Source organism: Carassius carassius, chromosome 15, assembly GCF_963082965.1.
Source record: "Carassius carassius chromosome 15, fCarCar2.1, whole genome shotgun sequence".
Taxonomy (NCBI): domain Eukaryota; kingdom Metazoa; phylum Chordata; class Actinopteri; order Cypriniformes; family Cyprinidae; genus Carassius; species Carassius carassius.
The window spans coordinates 19880240-19897493 of NC_081769.1; the positions used below are offsets into that span (position 1 = coordinate 19880240).

Consider the following 17254-nt stretch of genomic DNA (forward strand, 5'->3'; position numbering starts at 1 on the left):
CGTCATCCATAACCAGTCGTTTCACATAGTTCATGTCTATTGATCTCAAATAATTGCAGATATGACCAGGTTGCGATAGAAATTTAACACTCAATTGGTTATTGTGGTTGGAGAAGTGGATTGATTCAAAAGCAGTCAGGCCACTTCTCCTCCATATTTCTCTCTCAGCAGTCTGTCCCGTTCCCCACCCCCTCCTCAGGCGCACGTATACACTCTCTCACGCATGCACACACAATCACATGCTACAGCACATGTGAGCACCACGGACCCAGTGACTCTGGTGCAGATAAATGGCTATTGAGGGAATGTGGAATAAAGCTTGTGAACAGGCTCTCCATTGTGAGCACTGAACCCTTCAGTGAGGATCAGTAGCATATGAGATGGGCGCTGGACTGGACCACTCTGCCGTCTCTCTCTCTCAGTGCTGGGACTGTGAAGTTAAACAGGATATGGAGCTTTGCATAGTATACAAATGCTCAACAAGAGTTTTAGGAAGTTATCTTCTAATCGTTGTGCTCTAAGAGAGAATGCCTATGCAAAACGCAGAGCACAGAACCTTCTTAAATCTGATTCATGATTTTTTTCACCACCATGTTGTTTCAAACCTATGACAGTTTTTTCTTTCTGAAGAACACAAAATATATTTTGATTAATTTTTCTCTTATACTATGAATGTCAATGGGGTCCAGCATTGTTTTGTAAAATAGAAACTGAAGTCAATTATTGTAAATTGTTTATTTAATTGTACACTACCATTTAATGGTTCAGATTTTTTTTTTTTTTAATAAGATGTAACTAATAGGGCTGGGGAAAAAAATAATTCACATATGAATCAAGATTCAGTCTTCTAGGGATTTGCATCGATTCACAAATTAAAAAATTCAGTTTTCTAGTTAATATAATAATAAATCTAATATGATGTTGTCAGAACAAAAGTCAACTGCGAGGGGCACGGAAAATGAACAATGTGTTCTACGGAGCCACTTCTAAAAGGGACGTGGTTAGCCGCTGACAAACATCTAATCTTGTAAAATGTGTGGTAAGTACTGCCACTCCATAGTATACACACAGTACATGTGATTATGAATCTAAAAAGTGAACCTGCATTTAAAAGCAATTTCAATGCCCCACTTATTAATGGTGTCTCCCTGATGCTTGCAAATTATATATTAGAGAAAGCATTGAAATATATTTTTCCTCCCACCTCGTATTTAGTAGTTTAATAGTTTGCCTTGTTGGCAGAGACACCAGCTTCAACCACCAACGTGTGATTGGGCAGGTGAACGTTACATCAGTCGTCAAATTCAGTGGCGTAGATGATCAAATGTGTTTCATATTCCTTTTGATTAGAATGATTAGAATGATTAGAATGATCCGCGCCACAAGGATGCGAAATAAAACAGCGCATCCTTGTGGTACGGATCATACAGAAGAGCATACGCAGCATACGGTGATATGGAGAGACACAGAGGAGACCGTTGACAAAGAAATTGTTGAATAAAGTCATTATTTTTGTTTTCTTCGCTTACAAAAAGTGTTCCCGTCGCTTCATGTAACCCAGATTGCACATCTGATGGCAGATGGAGTATTCTGATGACATTGTGTTCCGAGCTTTTACGGGTTTTGAACGACATGGGGGTAAGTGATTAATGACCATTTTCATTTTAGGGTGGAGTATCCCTTTAAAATAAAAGTTGTTATTTTTTAAAGTCTAGTAAATGTTAAAATTCTAAAATTCTAAAAAAAAAAATAATAAATTATAATTTTATGTTGCTATATTGAATGGTTAAATATGAAATATTAGGAAAAAAATAATTTCCTAGAAACATCAGTAGTATTGGTATCACTATTGGTATCAGTCATAAAAAGATGCCATTAAACAAATTATAAAACTATACTGCCTTTATGATGTCTCTACATTAATTTGAAAATTGAATGTGAAATTAATGCATGCAATATAAAATATTTAAAAACTTTAATGTTAGAGGATATTAATCACAATTAATTAAAAAAAAATGTATATTGACCTCATACATGTAGAGTATTGATAGTGGTTAAGCACCTTTTTTTTAAAAATATCTTTTATGTTCCACAGAAGTCATAAAGGTTTGGATCAACATAAGTAAATGATGACAGAATTTACATTTTTGGTGAACTATCTCTTCAAGGGTAATCAGGTTTCTTACTAAGCAAGACAATGTGAAGACTTAATCTGTGTTCATCTCAGCTGGTAGTCATTACTTCTGTTCTGTTCTCTATTTCTAACTCGTACTGTGTGCTCTCTGTCTGATACTCCCTCATTTTGTCTTTACCCTCTCCCTCATTGGTTCAGGCACTCCTGCGTTGCCCAGCAACATGGCATACTTTGGTACTGCTAAAGATGATGAAGATGTAGATGAGGAAGAGGATGAGGAAGAGGAAGAATACAGTGTTAGCAATGCCCCTGCTTCCTGCCAGTCCACTCCACGCAAGAGTAAAGGACCCAACAAATGCATCGCCAATGGTCATGGTACTTACACTCCTGAAACACACTGACTAACCACAAACACACACACTTATTCACATAAACTTTATCTTGCTTTGTGTTTTATAATCCTTTTTACTTAAAATAGCGATTTACAATCCATTTTACTGTGTAGTATGTGTAGTGTTCAGTGTATCATTGCACTGCCAATAGCAGACAGGCTGGACATTTGGTTCCATTTAAGGACCCCAGTGAGGTGTGTTACAGTCCTACCTCTTTCCACACTGTACAGTTAATGAGCTGTGACTATATACAGCCCTCACTGTCAGACTGACATTCGCTCTATACCATCCATATAACACAAGGTATTTAATATATCATATAGCATGCATAATATATTTAGGCATGCTGATAATTATTTTTACATAAATTTTCATATCTCTTATTATTATTAATTATTCCACTGGTCACTGAGCGTGTTTCCTCTTTCTCTTTAGATTTCCGACATATTTATAGCTAACAGATCAAAACAGGCCAAGCTAAATTTAGCCACATAATAAAGTGATGAACGTCTTTTGAGTGCTCTCCCCATTTCTTTCAGTCTCTGGGTTTGTAACCGGACCCTAATGCCCACTCAGCAAAATCTGCAGTGTAATCTGACACCTCGGTAACCCAATACTGCTCCACATACTCAACACATGTCTAAGGGGCTCCTGACAAACTACAACCATATACACCCGTCACCTCACTGGGGTTTCGAGGTCAGATTGGAGCTCGAGGATAAACAGTGTTTGTGTCTAAAACTGGGAACAGCTTTCAGGGTTTTTAAATTTAGATCATTCCTCTCAAATGCGCCCCATGCTTATGAGATCCTTGAACACCGACCAAGATTTTTCAGTGGAAGTTTTGCTGCTCTAAATTCAGTCTCTGCGCAGTATGTTGTGTCTGTATGTGGGTTATCGTGCTGAAAGGACACTCTGTGTGCTACCTAATGAAAACAGGAGTCATGTTGAGCATCCATACTTTATAATGAAACCAGAGCCACTTCTCCTTAAATACTGTACGAGACCACACGCTAAATATGACACTTTTATGTGCGCCATTGGCCAAGCTCCAAACTGAATGATAAGTTGGTCCCTCTAGAAGCTTTCATTTACTAAAGTGACCCAAAGAGCCTTTCAATACTTGTTTAGTGTTTTACTGCTAACATTGGACTCTCTGTTCAGTTCACCATCTGTTTAGTTAATGGAAGCTCAAAACTTTCAAAACTTTGCTTCTTTTGTCTAAATGCGATGTGGGTGGCTCTCAGGAAGAATGCAAATCTGTTACAGTAGATCGTCATGCAATATTAAGATGTTCTTACAGTCGAAAAGCAGAAGATTAGTCTTTAACACAGCTAAAGTGAGCACTTTTAGTGGCATTCAGTCATTCGTGTTACTGGGTTTCTGTGATTTATTGATGTTAGTTTGAGAGCTGTAAGCAGCTTTGCTGTTACAATATTTGAGCTTTAAAATCCCATAAATTCTAGTGTGTTAGACAAGGCCTCTATGCAGACTCTGTTAGCTGCTTGGCAGTCTTCTTTTATAAGAGCAATTTACAAGTCAAGTGCAAAGAAAATGGAAAGCAGAGCAGTCAGGTACAGCAGCACTGTTCAGCTGAAAGACTCACACTTGGGTCTTTTTCCACTACAGTACTAAATCATCTAATCTGGGTCACCTAGGAGGGAAACCATCTGGTTAAGTCAGTCAGTTCAATGCCTGTAACCATCAGTAATTGTGCACCATTAGTGGATCCTAATAAAGACTAAAAAACATAAAATAAATATTTTCTTTTTAGATATTTAATATACCTGTACACACTAACAAAATGTACTGAAAGACGTCTTAATGTTACATCTGTTGTATGTTCTCTCCTCTACCAGTATTTAATGGACAGACACGAGCTGCTGTGAAACACGAGAGCAGTTTAAGGGCCAGAGGAAGAAACAGGGTTCATGGGAAGGAGAAGAATTCTGTAGCATCAGCTAGGACCTCCACTACACACAATCTGCGACCCAACAGGGCTGTACAAGAACAAAAACAACAGGTAAGGCTGGGTTTATGGGTTTTGTTTTGTTTTGCACTGCATTGAGTTTTGTTCTGTGTTGTGTTGCGTTGCTTTTTGTTTTTATTTTTGTACAATATTGTTTTCTCATGATCCCAACTTAATCTTGATTTAATAATTTTTTCTTGTGAAAAATAAGTATTGCTCATCATTTCTCTGGTCAACTGTAAACCATTTAATCAGCATCTGTCAAACATCAATCGAACATTTACCACATGTTCAGAAATTCAGATCGCTATAGTATTATTTTACAACAAAAAAGTTGCAGCAGCCTTCCCAAGTGTATGACACTGATGTGGAAGTGGTCTGTCACTGACAGACATATACTCTATCTATTTGAGCTTCAGTGAGTCCCTGATGAACGTGAAATTGGATTTGCTCATCTATGATACAGTAAGATATACAGTATATTGCCTTTAGAAATGGTTTTTTTTTTTTTACCTCCAGACTGAGAAATACAAGAGAAAATAATTTTCAAGTTGACATTGTGAGAAAACGAGTTTTGTTATGTTAAAATCGCAACAAAATAAAGTTGTGGAAAGCTGTGGGGGGAAAAAAGCATTGTGTCTTAAGAATTCAGATGTATAAATGTTGAAGATAAAATGAATTTCAGAAAGATTCTGATTTTAAGGAGGTTTTTGAATTATTTATAATTTAAAATCCTATTTCTGCTAAGACAGTTTACAGTAGCATATTTCATAATCTACTCTATTATTACAGTGAGATTTATTTTTAATGTGCTGTTATTTGTTACTGTTATACACCACAATATATGCTTAGCCGCTGTCAGAGTGACCTTTACTATGAGTGAATGATGAATAATTGACAAGCAAAAAGATTTCAGCTGTCAAGTCCCTTATAGAACAAAAATATATTGCAGTATATTGGAAAATATCATGTAGAAATCTTATATATATTTATTTTTTCCAATATATTGCAATATACTGAAAGCGGCAATCATTTGTATATTTTGCAATATATAATATAATATATGTATCATCAATATATTATTCAATGTATTCAAATATATAATATATTAGAAAATAAAAATGGAAAATAATATATTACAATATATCACAATATATTTTAAGAAATATATTGGTAAATATATTTTCCTTTCGTAAGGGGTAGTACTGTGTGCCAATCTTTACACACAGCATTAACTATAAGAACGTTATATTCCAGTGCACACAGTGTCATTTGCCTCCATATTACTGTCTCCTGATTCAGTCAGTACAGAACAGTGGGATAATACAGACTATGTAGGACCCATTTGTGAGTGTTCATCAAAATTTCCTCCCCTTCTGCCAGAGCGTCCTATGGGCTCACAGAGCAGCATAGTTAGCTTTACCCTATCCCTACTATCCTGCAGCAGGCCTATAGCAACACATGATGTCATCTCTCCTCCACCCAACCCCCCTCTCTCTCCACACACAGTCAAATCCAGTGGAGTGTGCAAGTACCACATACTCGGGACTGTGTCCAATTTTTGTAAACATGAACTGTGTCTGCATGTGGTGGACCATTTGTATATCTGTTGTGGTTTCTGTCAAGAACTTTGGTTTTGCAGACAAATTAATCGTCTCCCATCCCCCATCGCATGCAGATGGAACAATCATACTACATGGCCCAGGTCACGTGCGTGAGCTCCCTAAAGAATGAAAGAACAGCTCCACTGAGCCCCCTAGTGGAAGAATATAGTCACTCTGAGAGGGAATAATTGGAGGTTGCTGCTATGCATTGCATTTGAGGAAGTTATGTTTTCTTATTCTTGCCAACAACTCTCTCAGCCCTTTTCTTAAAATCACATGTCATCAGTAAAAAGAGAGCAAATACCAAACTCATGTTGTAGCACTGCAGAACCACAGTGGTTACTGTAGCTCAGACAGGATCATAGTTTTGAATTTTCAAGGAATGCATTGACTGATAGATTAAATTAAGTTGATTTAAGTTGCTTTGTGTCATATGCATGAAATGAGGGCCAATCGTTTTTTTCTCTCCAGTTTTTAACATATTAAAAAAGCAACAAAAAAACATTAAAATAAATACACCTCCTCCGTCATGAGCATGTTTTCAATTTCTGAATTAAAATTAATTTTGGTATATTTTAATTAATAAATAGGAGAAAACCATTAGTACAGATATTTTTGTAAAGAAAACAATTAAGTAGTTTTCCATACTCTTATTATTTTTTTATTAAATTCTAAAATTCTTAAAAGAATTTAAGATCATAATAAATACTTTATTAAAACTGCTTCACTGTTTTTGTTATTGTGAGTTTATTATTAAAATTTTTATTTATATATATATATATATATATATATATATATATATATATATATATATATATATATATATATATATATAAGAAAACTTTTTTCTGCAAAATCAAACTGACAAACATTGATTCAAATGTACAGGTCCTTCTCAAAAAATTAGCATATTGTGATAAAGTTCATTATTTTCCATAATGTAATGATAAAAATTAAACTTTCATATATTTTAGATTCATTGCACACCAACTGAAATATTTCAGGTCTTTTATTGTTTTAATACTGATGATTTTGGCATACAGCTCATGAAAACCCAAAATGCCTGTCTCAAAAAATTAGCATATTTCATCCGACCAATAAAAGAAAAGTGTTTTTAATACAAAAAAAAGTCAACCTTCAAATAATTATGTTCAGTTATGCACTCAATACTTGGTCGGGAATCCTTTTGCAGAAATGACTGCTTCAATGCGGCGTGGCATGGAGGCAATCAGCCTGTGGCACTGCTGAGGTGTTGTGGAGGCCCAGGATGCTTCGATAGCGGCCTTGAGCTCATCCAGAGTGTTGGGTCTTGTGTCTCTCAACTTTCTCTTCACAATATCCCACAGATTCTCTATGGGGTTCAGGTCAGGAGAGTTGGCAGGCCAATTGAGCACAGTAATACCATGGTCAGTAAACCATTTACCAGTGGTTTTGGCACTGTGAGCAGGTGCCAGGTCGTGCTGAAAAACGAAATCTTCATCTCCATAAAGCTTTTCAGCAGATGGAAGCATGAAGTGCTCCAAAATCTCCTGATAACTAGCTGCATTGACCCTGCCCTTGATAAAACACAGTGGACCAACACCAGCAGCTGACATGGCACCCCAAACCATCACTGACTGTGGGTACTTGACACTGGACTTCAGGCATTTTGGCATTTCCTTCTCCCCAGTCTTCCTCCAGACTCTGGCACCTTGATTTCCGAATGACATGCAAAATTTGTCCAAAAGTCCAGTGCTGCTTCTCTGTATCCCATGTCAGGCGCTTCTGCCGCTGTTTCTGGTTCAAAAGTGGCTTGACCTGGGGAATGCGGCACCTGTAGCCCATTTCCTGCACACGCCTGTGCACGGTGGCTCTGGACGTTTCTACTCCAGACTCAGTCCACTGCTTCCGCAGGTCCGCCAAGGTCTGGAATCGGTCCTTCTCCACAATCTTCCTCAGGGTCCGCTCACCTCTTCTCGTTGTGCAGCGTTTTTTGCCACACTTTTTCCTTCCCACAGACTTCCCACTGAGGTGCCTTGATACAGCAATCTGGGAACAGACTATTCATTCAGAAATTTCTTTCTGTGTCTTACCCTCTTGCTTGAGGGTGTCAATGATGGCCTTCTGGACCGCAGTCAGGTCGGCAGTCTTACCCATGATTGCGGTTTTGAGTAATGAACCAGGCTGCGAGTTTTTAAAAGCCTCAGAAATCTTTTGTAGGTGTTTAGAGTTAATTAGTTGATTCAGATGATTAGGTTAATAGCTTGTTTAGAGAACCTTTTCATGATATGCTAATTTTTTGAGATAGGAATTTTGGGTTTTCATGAGCTGTATGCCAAAATCATCAGTATTAAAACAATAAAAGACCTGAAATATTTTAGTTGGTGTGCAATGAATCTAAAATATATGAAAGTTTAATTTTTATCATTACATTATGGAAAATAATGAACTTTATCACAATATGCTAATTTTTTGAGAAGGACCTGTATAAAAATAATTCAATAAAACTTTCTCGAAAAGTTATTGTTTTTTATGCAAAGAATGCCTTGTCATGTGTTTAGATTTTAAAAAGTGTCACAGCAGCTTGTATGTTGTATTTACTGTGTATTAAGTTTTCTAGAGTGGAAATAAATGAAATAACAAAAGTAATTTCTGTCATCCCTCAGGCCTCCAAAATGAACGGAACTTCAGGAGCATCCGCTGTCAGTTCTAGGAAGACGAGAGAACTCCGTAGTCCCCCGACCAAAGCTGTGAAATACCCCAAGGGCCACGTGACCTACACCAAAGCCAGACTGCTCAAAGAGGCCAAGCTCAGCCTGAGCACACACACACGCCACACCCACTCACACACACACCCTCAGCACTCCAACTCAGGAAAAGCCCAAACCAGCCATGCCAAGATGCAAAAACAGGTGCTATCACCAGCAACTGCTGGGAGGCTGTGTGGGACGGACACTTTCCCACCCAGACGAAATGGACTGAGACCGTTAAAGAGGCAGTTGGAGTTAGCCAGGGATAGTCTGACCGGAGCAGAGGTCGAGGTTAAGAGGGTCAAAGTGCAAGTGGTTCCCTTGGAGACACAGAGTAGGAAAGTAGCTCAGGAGATGCCGGTGAGATCGCAAGTGGCAGGATCGCAGCGGCCCAAACGGGCCACGGCGGGGAAGCTCATGTTCACCAAACAGATGCACTGTAAAGCCACCGTTCTGGCCAAGAACAGCCCCACTACCTCAACTCAAGACATTTTGAAGCCAGCCAACTCCCCCAAAATATCAGAGACCCCCAAAACAAGCAATTCTCTAAAACAAGGCAATCCTTCTTATACGACTGAGCCCCTCAACCAAGCTGAGCCTAAAGAGCGAGGCCGGCGCAGCTCGGAGGTCACGGAGGTTCCCATTTTCTATCCCAGCACAAGCGACTTCCACGATCCGCTGGCTTACGTGGAGTTTGTGCGGGGGCAAGCAGAGGCGTATGGGTTGTATCGGGTTGTTCCACCGGCGGATTGGCGTCCTGAGTGTAAGCTTAAAGAGGAGATGCGCTTCGTCTCGTACGTGCAGCATGTGCACAAGCTGGGCAGACGCTGGGGCCCCAATGTACAGCAACTGGCCTGCATCAGGAGACACCTGCGGACACAAGGCATTAATACGGAAGAGCCTCCGCTTATAGGTAAGAAATGCTGGACAGGAAAACAATGTGTTGTGGGCATAAATGACAATCAGAGACAGCACTGGGGATTAATTAAAAGTAGAAATGCTACTAACTTATCTACTTTTTAAGATTTATTTTTGCCATTTTTGCCTTTATTTTGATAGGACAGTTGGTTGACAGGAAGTGAAGAGAGAAGGGGGGGGGGGGGGGGGGGTCAGAAAAGGTCCACGAGTTGGGATTCGAACTTGGGACACAAAAAAGCGCAACGGCACTATATGTCGCTGCACTGGCCACAAAGCTTTTGCTGACAACTTAGCTACTTTTTTTAGTGGTGTGACATAAGCTTAGATTTTAAAACTATGTGTTATTTTTCATTTGTAGCATGGTAAGGTCTGATTCATTTACATTTTTCATCATTTAGCAGACGCTTTTATCCAAAGTGACTTACAAATGAGGACAATGGAAGCAATCAAAATCAACAAAAGAGCAATGATATGCTTGTGCCATAAGAAGTCTCAGTTAGCTTAATGCAGTACACATAGCAAGGTTGTTTTTTATTCATTATAGTGAATCTGTTGGTATTTACATAAACGCTCCTCTCTCTTTCATATGTAGCACTGGATTATCTGATTCATTCCATTCAAATCAGTTCATTTGGATGAATCATTTTATAACAAAAATATTTAATTAATTCCTGTTCAAAATGAATGAATTTATCTAAGTTAAATGCTGTGCCCCAAACTGAGATGTTTATTAATTGCAAAACTCTTATATTTTTCAGAAAAATATTGATTAAATGTAATATCATGTTTAATTTAGATTAAAACTATTTTATATATATATATATATATATATATATATATACATATATATATATTTATTTATTTATTTATTTTGTCTTTAGTTGAAGTAATTAGATTAACATGTTAGCACAGACAATAAGTGGTGTGTTTTTGTATTAATATTCAGATAAGTATTCTGTCTTCACTTGTAAACTGCCAGCTATATTTGAAGTGCATATTTATTAGTTATTTTGTCACTGACCTGTTCAGTTTGGACAGATTAACGAGCTCATGCTGGCAAAGGCAGCTTCCTTTGACGAGATTACTCAGTGCATCTAGAGCCAAGAGAGATAGACGGCTCAGTCTGGTCTGTTGTTGACTGAATGAGGAAAATCATCTAGGCGATGCCAGACAGAGCTGCTGCTTTCTTGCCAACCTCAAATCTTTTAGTTTCAATGTGCCACTCAAACAGTGACATGGCTGGCACTAATGCGAGCCGTTTGAAAGCCTGTGACTAATGGGGTATGTGCGCACACATTTAGAGATAAAAGTGAAGTGAAATTAAAGTAGCAGTCATTTGCAAACAGCCAGCGTGGTGATTCATTTGTATCCTTTTTGCTTCCTTTTAGGGGGCTGTGAGCTGGACCTGGCCAGATTCTTCCAGATCCTCAATGAAATGGGAGGAATGCAGCAGGTGACAGACCTGAAGACTTGGGGCCGTCTTGCTGATCTGCTGGGCATCCCACGCTCAGCTCAAGACCGGCTGGCCAAGCTCCAGGAGGCGTACTGCCAGTACCTGCTCTCCTACGACTCCTTGTCCCCAGCCCAGAGGGCCCAGCTGGAGAAGGAAGTGCTGGCAGAGAAAGAGTCCCTGGAGAGAAGAAGTGGGCCCCTAGAGGGCCAGGGAGACATATCCCAGCATACTGCTCTGCTGCTTCCACGCTGCGAGCCCAAAAATGGGCTGGTGAACGGAGCGTTGCACCGCAGCAGAGCACGTGAGCACCTCAGAGAGCTGGACCCCACGATGAAGACCACACGGCCGAGAAGATTAGAGAAGAAAGGGGAGGATGAAGGGGTGATAAATGATCATCACAAGTGCATACACAGGGTATATTTGCTTTACTTCTTGGAAACATAATATTCATATTTATATATAATATATATTATGTTTATGAACTATTTTTTTAAAGAAGTGGTTGATTAAATTATTTCACTTTTTTAACTTTAGTTAGTGTGTATTTGTTGCTGTTTGATTATAAACATTATCTGCAAAGTTACAACGCTGAAAGTTCAGTGCAAACGGAGATAATGTCTTATAAAATTATGGCAGTTTAATGCCTACAAAAATGGCTGTTAGGGACTACAATGAGTTACTTCCTGGGTTTGTGACATCGCAAACCCTGAAATTTACATAATCCCCACCCCTGGGAACATGCAACAAAGGGGGCGAAGCCATGTTGCGCTGCTTTAGAGAAGAGGAAGAGTTGTTGCCATGCTGTCAAAATAGAGGTGCACGAAAAAATCTATTAATATATGGATCATGATTCTGTATTCTAATGGTTCTCGCATTGCCCTGCTTTTCATCTCTCTCTGTCTCTCTCATTCAAATCATCAGCTCGTCAGCTCCATCAATAAACTGTGTTCCAATTATACACTTTAAGAGTATAGACAGACAGATATTTTTCATGCGGTTGCCGTATAGCGAGCAGTACTTGCTGGCAAACACTTCTTACCGTTACAAAAATGCTACAACGCAATCATGTATTCTGCTGTATTAAAGCTTTAATCAGGATAAAACTGTATATTAGAAGCTAACATAAGCAGTAGCATTTACAAATAACAGCGTATCATACCAACATACCATTCTGAAACGTTCTGTGCGATCCTCTTCGCTAAGATTTTCTGGGTCTCAATTTGGCTCAAATTGATAAGCAATATTGACAACACCATTGTTTACAATACACATGTTTACAAGAGCACATTCTGAGGTGAGCGGCGTGGCGTTTAGACGTGCACTTGGCAGTTTAGTGAGTCACAACACACTGGGCCAGCTAACCAATCTGAGCCCATTGCATATTTCTGAGGGAGGGCTCAATAAAACAAGGAAATCATCAAAGCGTTCGTAGGAGAAGGGTCAGAATGGTGTATAATAAATAATGCTTTTTTTTTTTAAACTAAGCATTAACACGGCAGTCCATAAACACAACCAAGCCTAGAAAAAAGCAGTGAACCACCCCTTTAAACATCAGTCCTTGGTGTAGATTGTTTGTCTGTCTTTCCCAGGGAAAGTCGTTCTCGCTGACGACGTTCTACAGGGCAGCCAGGAACACTATGAACATGTGCTTCAGCAAAGAGCCAGACACTGCTGAAGTTGAGGTACATCTTCATGTTGACAAGCTGTTTTCATCATGTTTTCTTTGATGTGCAGGAATAAGTGATGTTGTTTTTAGTCATATTCGCTGTCATGTCTTTTAACTGTTTCTGCAGAGGGAGTACTGGAGACTGGTTGAGGAAAAGGAATGCCATGTTGCTGTGCACTGTGGGAGGGTTGACACAAAGACTCATGGGAGTGGATTTCCTGTGGGAAAGTCTGAGCCATTTTCAAAGTTAGGGTTTTAAAAAACATTTTATATTGAAGGCATAGTTTACCCAAAAAGTGAACATTTTAATACTGTCATCATTTTCTCACCCTCCATTTGTTCCAAACCCGTATGGGTTTTTTTTTTATGCTGCAAAACACAAAAGAAAATATTTTGAAGGATGTTGATAACCAAACAGCTGATGGTAACCATCGACTTCCATAGTCTTCCATTTTCTGTTCTATGGAAGTCAGAGGCTACCATCAACTGTTTGGTGACCAAAATATCTTCATTTTGTGTTCAAAAGCTGAAAGAAACTCATAGAGGTTTGGAACGACTTGACTTGATGAGTAAATGATGGCAGAATTTTCATTTTTGGGTGAACTATCCTTCGAGTTTGTAAATGTTAACGTTAAATAATGCACCAATTACTAACGATTTATTAAATGTTTACATATAATTTTATATAAATATTATATTTCATAGAAATATATTATGTATATTTATATATCATTGTTGATGTAAGTTCATAATATATTAACCAATGTCACCTGTAAAAACTGAGGCTATAAAGCCATATTAAGTGAATTTAGGCATTTCAATGTACAGTATGAAAAATAATTATTTATTTTTGCGTGAGCGTGAAAGATTTCCGCACACAGATTTCGCAACGAAATCAAGTTGGTCACGCAGATTCACCATGCTGACCAACAAGAAGCTGCTTGAGTTGACTGTGACTCCTATGTGAGCTGTTTCGTACATCACTACACTGTTGACAACAGACAATGGACCTTTTTTGCCTCTGGAATTCAAGATTTTGTCACAAGAATGATGTGTTTTTAAATATTAATTTAAATCTTATTTGAAAAACATAGGAAATGAACAGGCACTATTAAAAATCCAATATTAGATGATATATTGCATAACCCTATTGAAAGTTATATGTGTAAATTAACCTTATTATTGATATTTATAGATTCTGTTCTATTGTGCCTTAACAGTAACCTTACTGTAAAGTGTTACCTGTAGAAGATAAACAAAATGTGCATAAAATATTGACATACTCTAATTTGAATGTCTTGTTCCCAAGGCATGGATGGAATCTTAGTGTCCTTCCCAATAACTCAGGATCCATCTTACGTCATCTTGGTGCTGTGCCAGGTAATGCCCCCCCACCCCAATAAACTGAAAAACTTTCAGGCGTACAATAAAGCATCGTTGAAAGTTCAGTTACTAGATCTTTTAGAATGGTGTTTGTATTGAATCTTTCTGCAAAGCTGTTGAATCTGTGCAGCAGTAAGTGTTCAGTACATCTGTTTGTGTTTGCATGAAGGAGTGACCATCCCCTGGCTGAACATAGGCATGGTCTTTTCTACCTCATGCTGGTGTCGGGACCAGAACAGCCTTCCGTATATCGATTACCTACACACTGGTGCTGACTGCATTTGGTAAGAGTTTGTTATCAAACATTACAGCTGGATTAAATTGAACCCAAATGGCATGTTCCCTAATACATGTGTCTCTCTCATCCTCAGGTACTGTATTCCACCTGAAGAGAAATCAAAACTTGACAAAGTAGTACACACACTGCTACAGGCTAACGGCACTCCAGGGCTGGAGATGCTAGAGAGGAACATTATGGTGAGAGAGAAACATTGACTTCTGCACCATGTTCCTTTTAAAGGGACAGCTCACTTATAAATAAACATTTGTCATAATGTCATTACTCCCTTCATGTTGTTGTTTCACTATCTTTCTTATGGGGACCGGGAGGGAACATGTTCAGTTCACTTTTGTCGTGGGCACAACACATTAACTCGTGGGAACGTGCTATTATGCCGTGGCCACAAGATCATTTTGTCGAGGTAACGACATCCTTATGTCGTGGCCACACGATGTGAAGTCATAACTTCAAGAACCTATGTTGAGGGTACACATCCATTTCATGTGGCCACGACTTCTTATTTTGAGGGAGCAACATATTTTTCTTGTATCAACGAGTTTAAACAAACCTGCTTGACCATAGCAACCTGGGATCACTAGAAGTGGATAAAATTTTTTGATCCATACCACAGTCTAGTAAATCCATTAACTGATCATGTCTTTTAATTTAATATTTGTATAATTATTGTTATTATTATCATACAAAGCACCGCACATGACATGCAAGAAAAAATAAATAAATTGTGCGCACGATTTACTAATTCGTTCCCTCAGTGTACTAAAACGTGCACACAATTACTATCGCATCCCCTCGATTTGCTAAATTGTGCGCATGATTTAGCAAATCGAGGAAACAAATTAGTAAATTGTGTGCACAATTCAGGTTTGTTTATGCATTAACCTCGTGGCCATGAGAAATGGATTGAAACACTAATACATTTTTCAAAATATCACCTTTTTTGTTCCACAGAAGACAAACAGCAAAATTGTCAATTTGGGGTGACTGTCCCTTTAAATGTACTGTCTTTCTGCAGTGTAAAGGAGAATGTGGTTTGATGTGATGTTCCTTGTCTCTTCATCATGACAGATTTCTCCAGAGGTGCTCCGTCGAAAGGGGGTGAAAGTGTACCGGACTGTGCAACAGAGTGGTCAGTTCATGGTATGTTTCCCAGGAACCTTTGTGTCTAAGGTGTGTTGTGGCTACAGTGTCTCAGAGACAGTGCACTTCGCCAACCCCCAGTGGATGAAGCTGGGCTACGAGGCAGCTAAGGTGAGAGACTCGCTGCATGGACGGACAAAGCCAGCTGGAACTTGGCTTGGTTCAGCTCTGACAGAGCTGTATTTGCCTATTTTATGTGGGAGTATGGTGCTTTCATACTTGTGTGTGTCATGTTTGCTTTTTCAGGACCTTAAACGGCGTCGTATAGAAGAGCCTTTCTCCACAGAGAAACTGCTCTACCAGATCACCACATGTGAGCGGGACAACAAGAAGCTCATGAATGCAGTCTCCAGTCTCATCAGAGATCTCAGGTCTGTCCGAAAAACATCCCGAGGCTTGCTTGGACTTCTTCAATAGCCAGAAACTTAAATTTTTCAGAACAGATGAACACACACATTGGTGAAATGCTCCTGTTTCGTACTTTTTCAGGGATGCAGAGATTAGCCAGCGCAGGGATCTGTTCGAGGCTGGGCTCCGTCTGTCTGCACGCTACGGCACAAACTGCGAGTCTCAAGCAGACAAGAAGAAGCAGCAGCGCTCGAGATTTACAGAAGACACGGCTGACAGGCGCTGCCAAGTGTGTCAGCATCTGTGTTACCTCTCCATGGTAAATTTACAATATTACACATCACTTAACCTTATACAGAGGGGGCTGTCTTAAAATATGAAGAAATTTCCCTAGGCTAATTGTTCTAGCTATGCTATAATGTGTCATATTAGCATATACACTGTACTCATCCTGTCTCATCTTCAACAGGTTGTTCACGAGAGTGACAATGTGGTTTTCTGTTTGGAATGTGCTATTCGATACATCCAGAAGCGCAGGTCGCCCCGTGGCCTCAAGATGATGTTTCGTTACACTGAGGTAATTTACTGTCCACAGCAAGTGTTTATAAAAGGTTTTTTTTTTTGTCTAAAACAAAATCAGAAACTAAAATCAAATTAAAACTAAATATAAACTAAAGTCAATTATTGTAAATCATTCTGTTTCATTATACAATACAACTGAAACGTTTTGGAGTCAGTAAGATTTTTGAATGTTTTTGAAAGAAGTCTCTAATGCTCATCAAGGGTTCATTTATTTTATTATAAGTGCAGTAAAAGCAGTAATATTATGAAATATTATTGCAATCTAAAATAGACATTTTCTATTAGAATATTTAAGCTGAATTTTCAATGTCACATGATCCTTCACATGTCATTCAAATATGTTGATTTGATGCTCAAGTAGCATTTCTTGTATGAAAATAAATGAATAAAAAGAACAGCTTTTATTTTAAATACAAATCTTTTGTAATAATGTAAAAGTCTTTTTCACTTTTGCTCAATGTGATACATCCTCGCTGAATAAAAGTTTTAATTTCTTTCAAAAGAAGAGAAAAATTTAACTCAATGGAGACTACTATTAATGATTACTATTAGTGTATTTGCTCATGTCCTTGATTTTTATATTTTGACTACTTTGCTGTAGTCCTTGCCCTTTTTACAATTCTGACCGATATTCAAAT

The 17254-nt window shown here is 38.5% G+C and overlaps 1 protein-coding gene across 1 annotated transcript in view; it reads left to right on the forward strand.

Annotated features, from left to right (window-relative positions):
- LOC132158450 (protein Jumonji-like) overlaps positions 1-17254 on the forward strand; it is a 43864-nt gene that overhangs the window by 24047 nt on the left and 2563 nt on the right. The window contains exons 5-17 of the mRNA XM_059567878.1: positions 2333-2509; positions 4386-4549; positions 8745-9741; positions 11135-11613; positions 12789-12881; positions 12993-13111; positions 14175-14245; positions 14418-14532; positions 14620-14725; positions 15615-15797; positions 15933-16057; positions 16176-16353; positions 16504-16611. Coding sequence (XP_059423861.1) covers positions 2333-2509; positions 4386-4549; positions 8745-9741; positions 11135-11613; positions 12789-12881; positions 12993-13111; positions 14175-14245; positions 14418-14532; positions 14620-14725; positions 15615-15797; positions 15933-16057; positions 16176-16353; positions 16504-16611 — 2915 coding nt within the window. The remainder of the gene's footprint in view (positions 1-2332; positions 2510-4385; positions 4550-8744; positions 9742-11134; positions 11614-12788; positions 12882-12992; positions 13112-14174; positions 14246-14417; positions 14533-14619; positions 14726-15614; positions 15798-15932; positions 16058-16175; positions 16354-16503; positions 16612-17254) is intronic.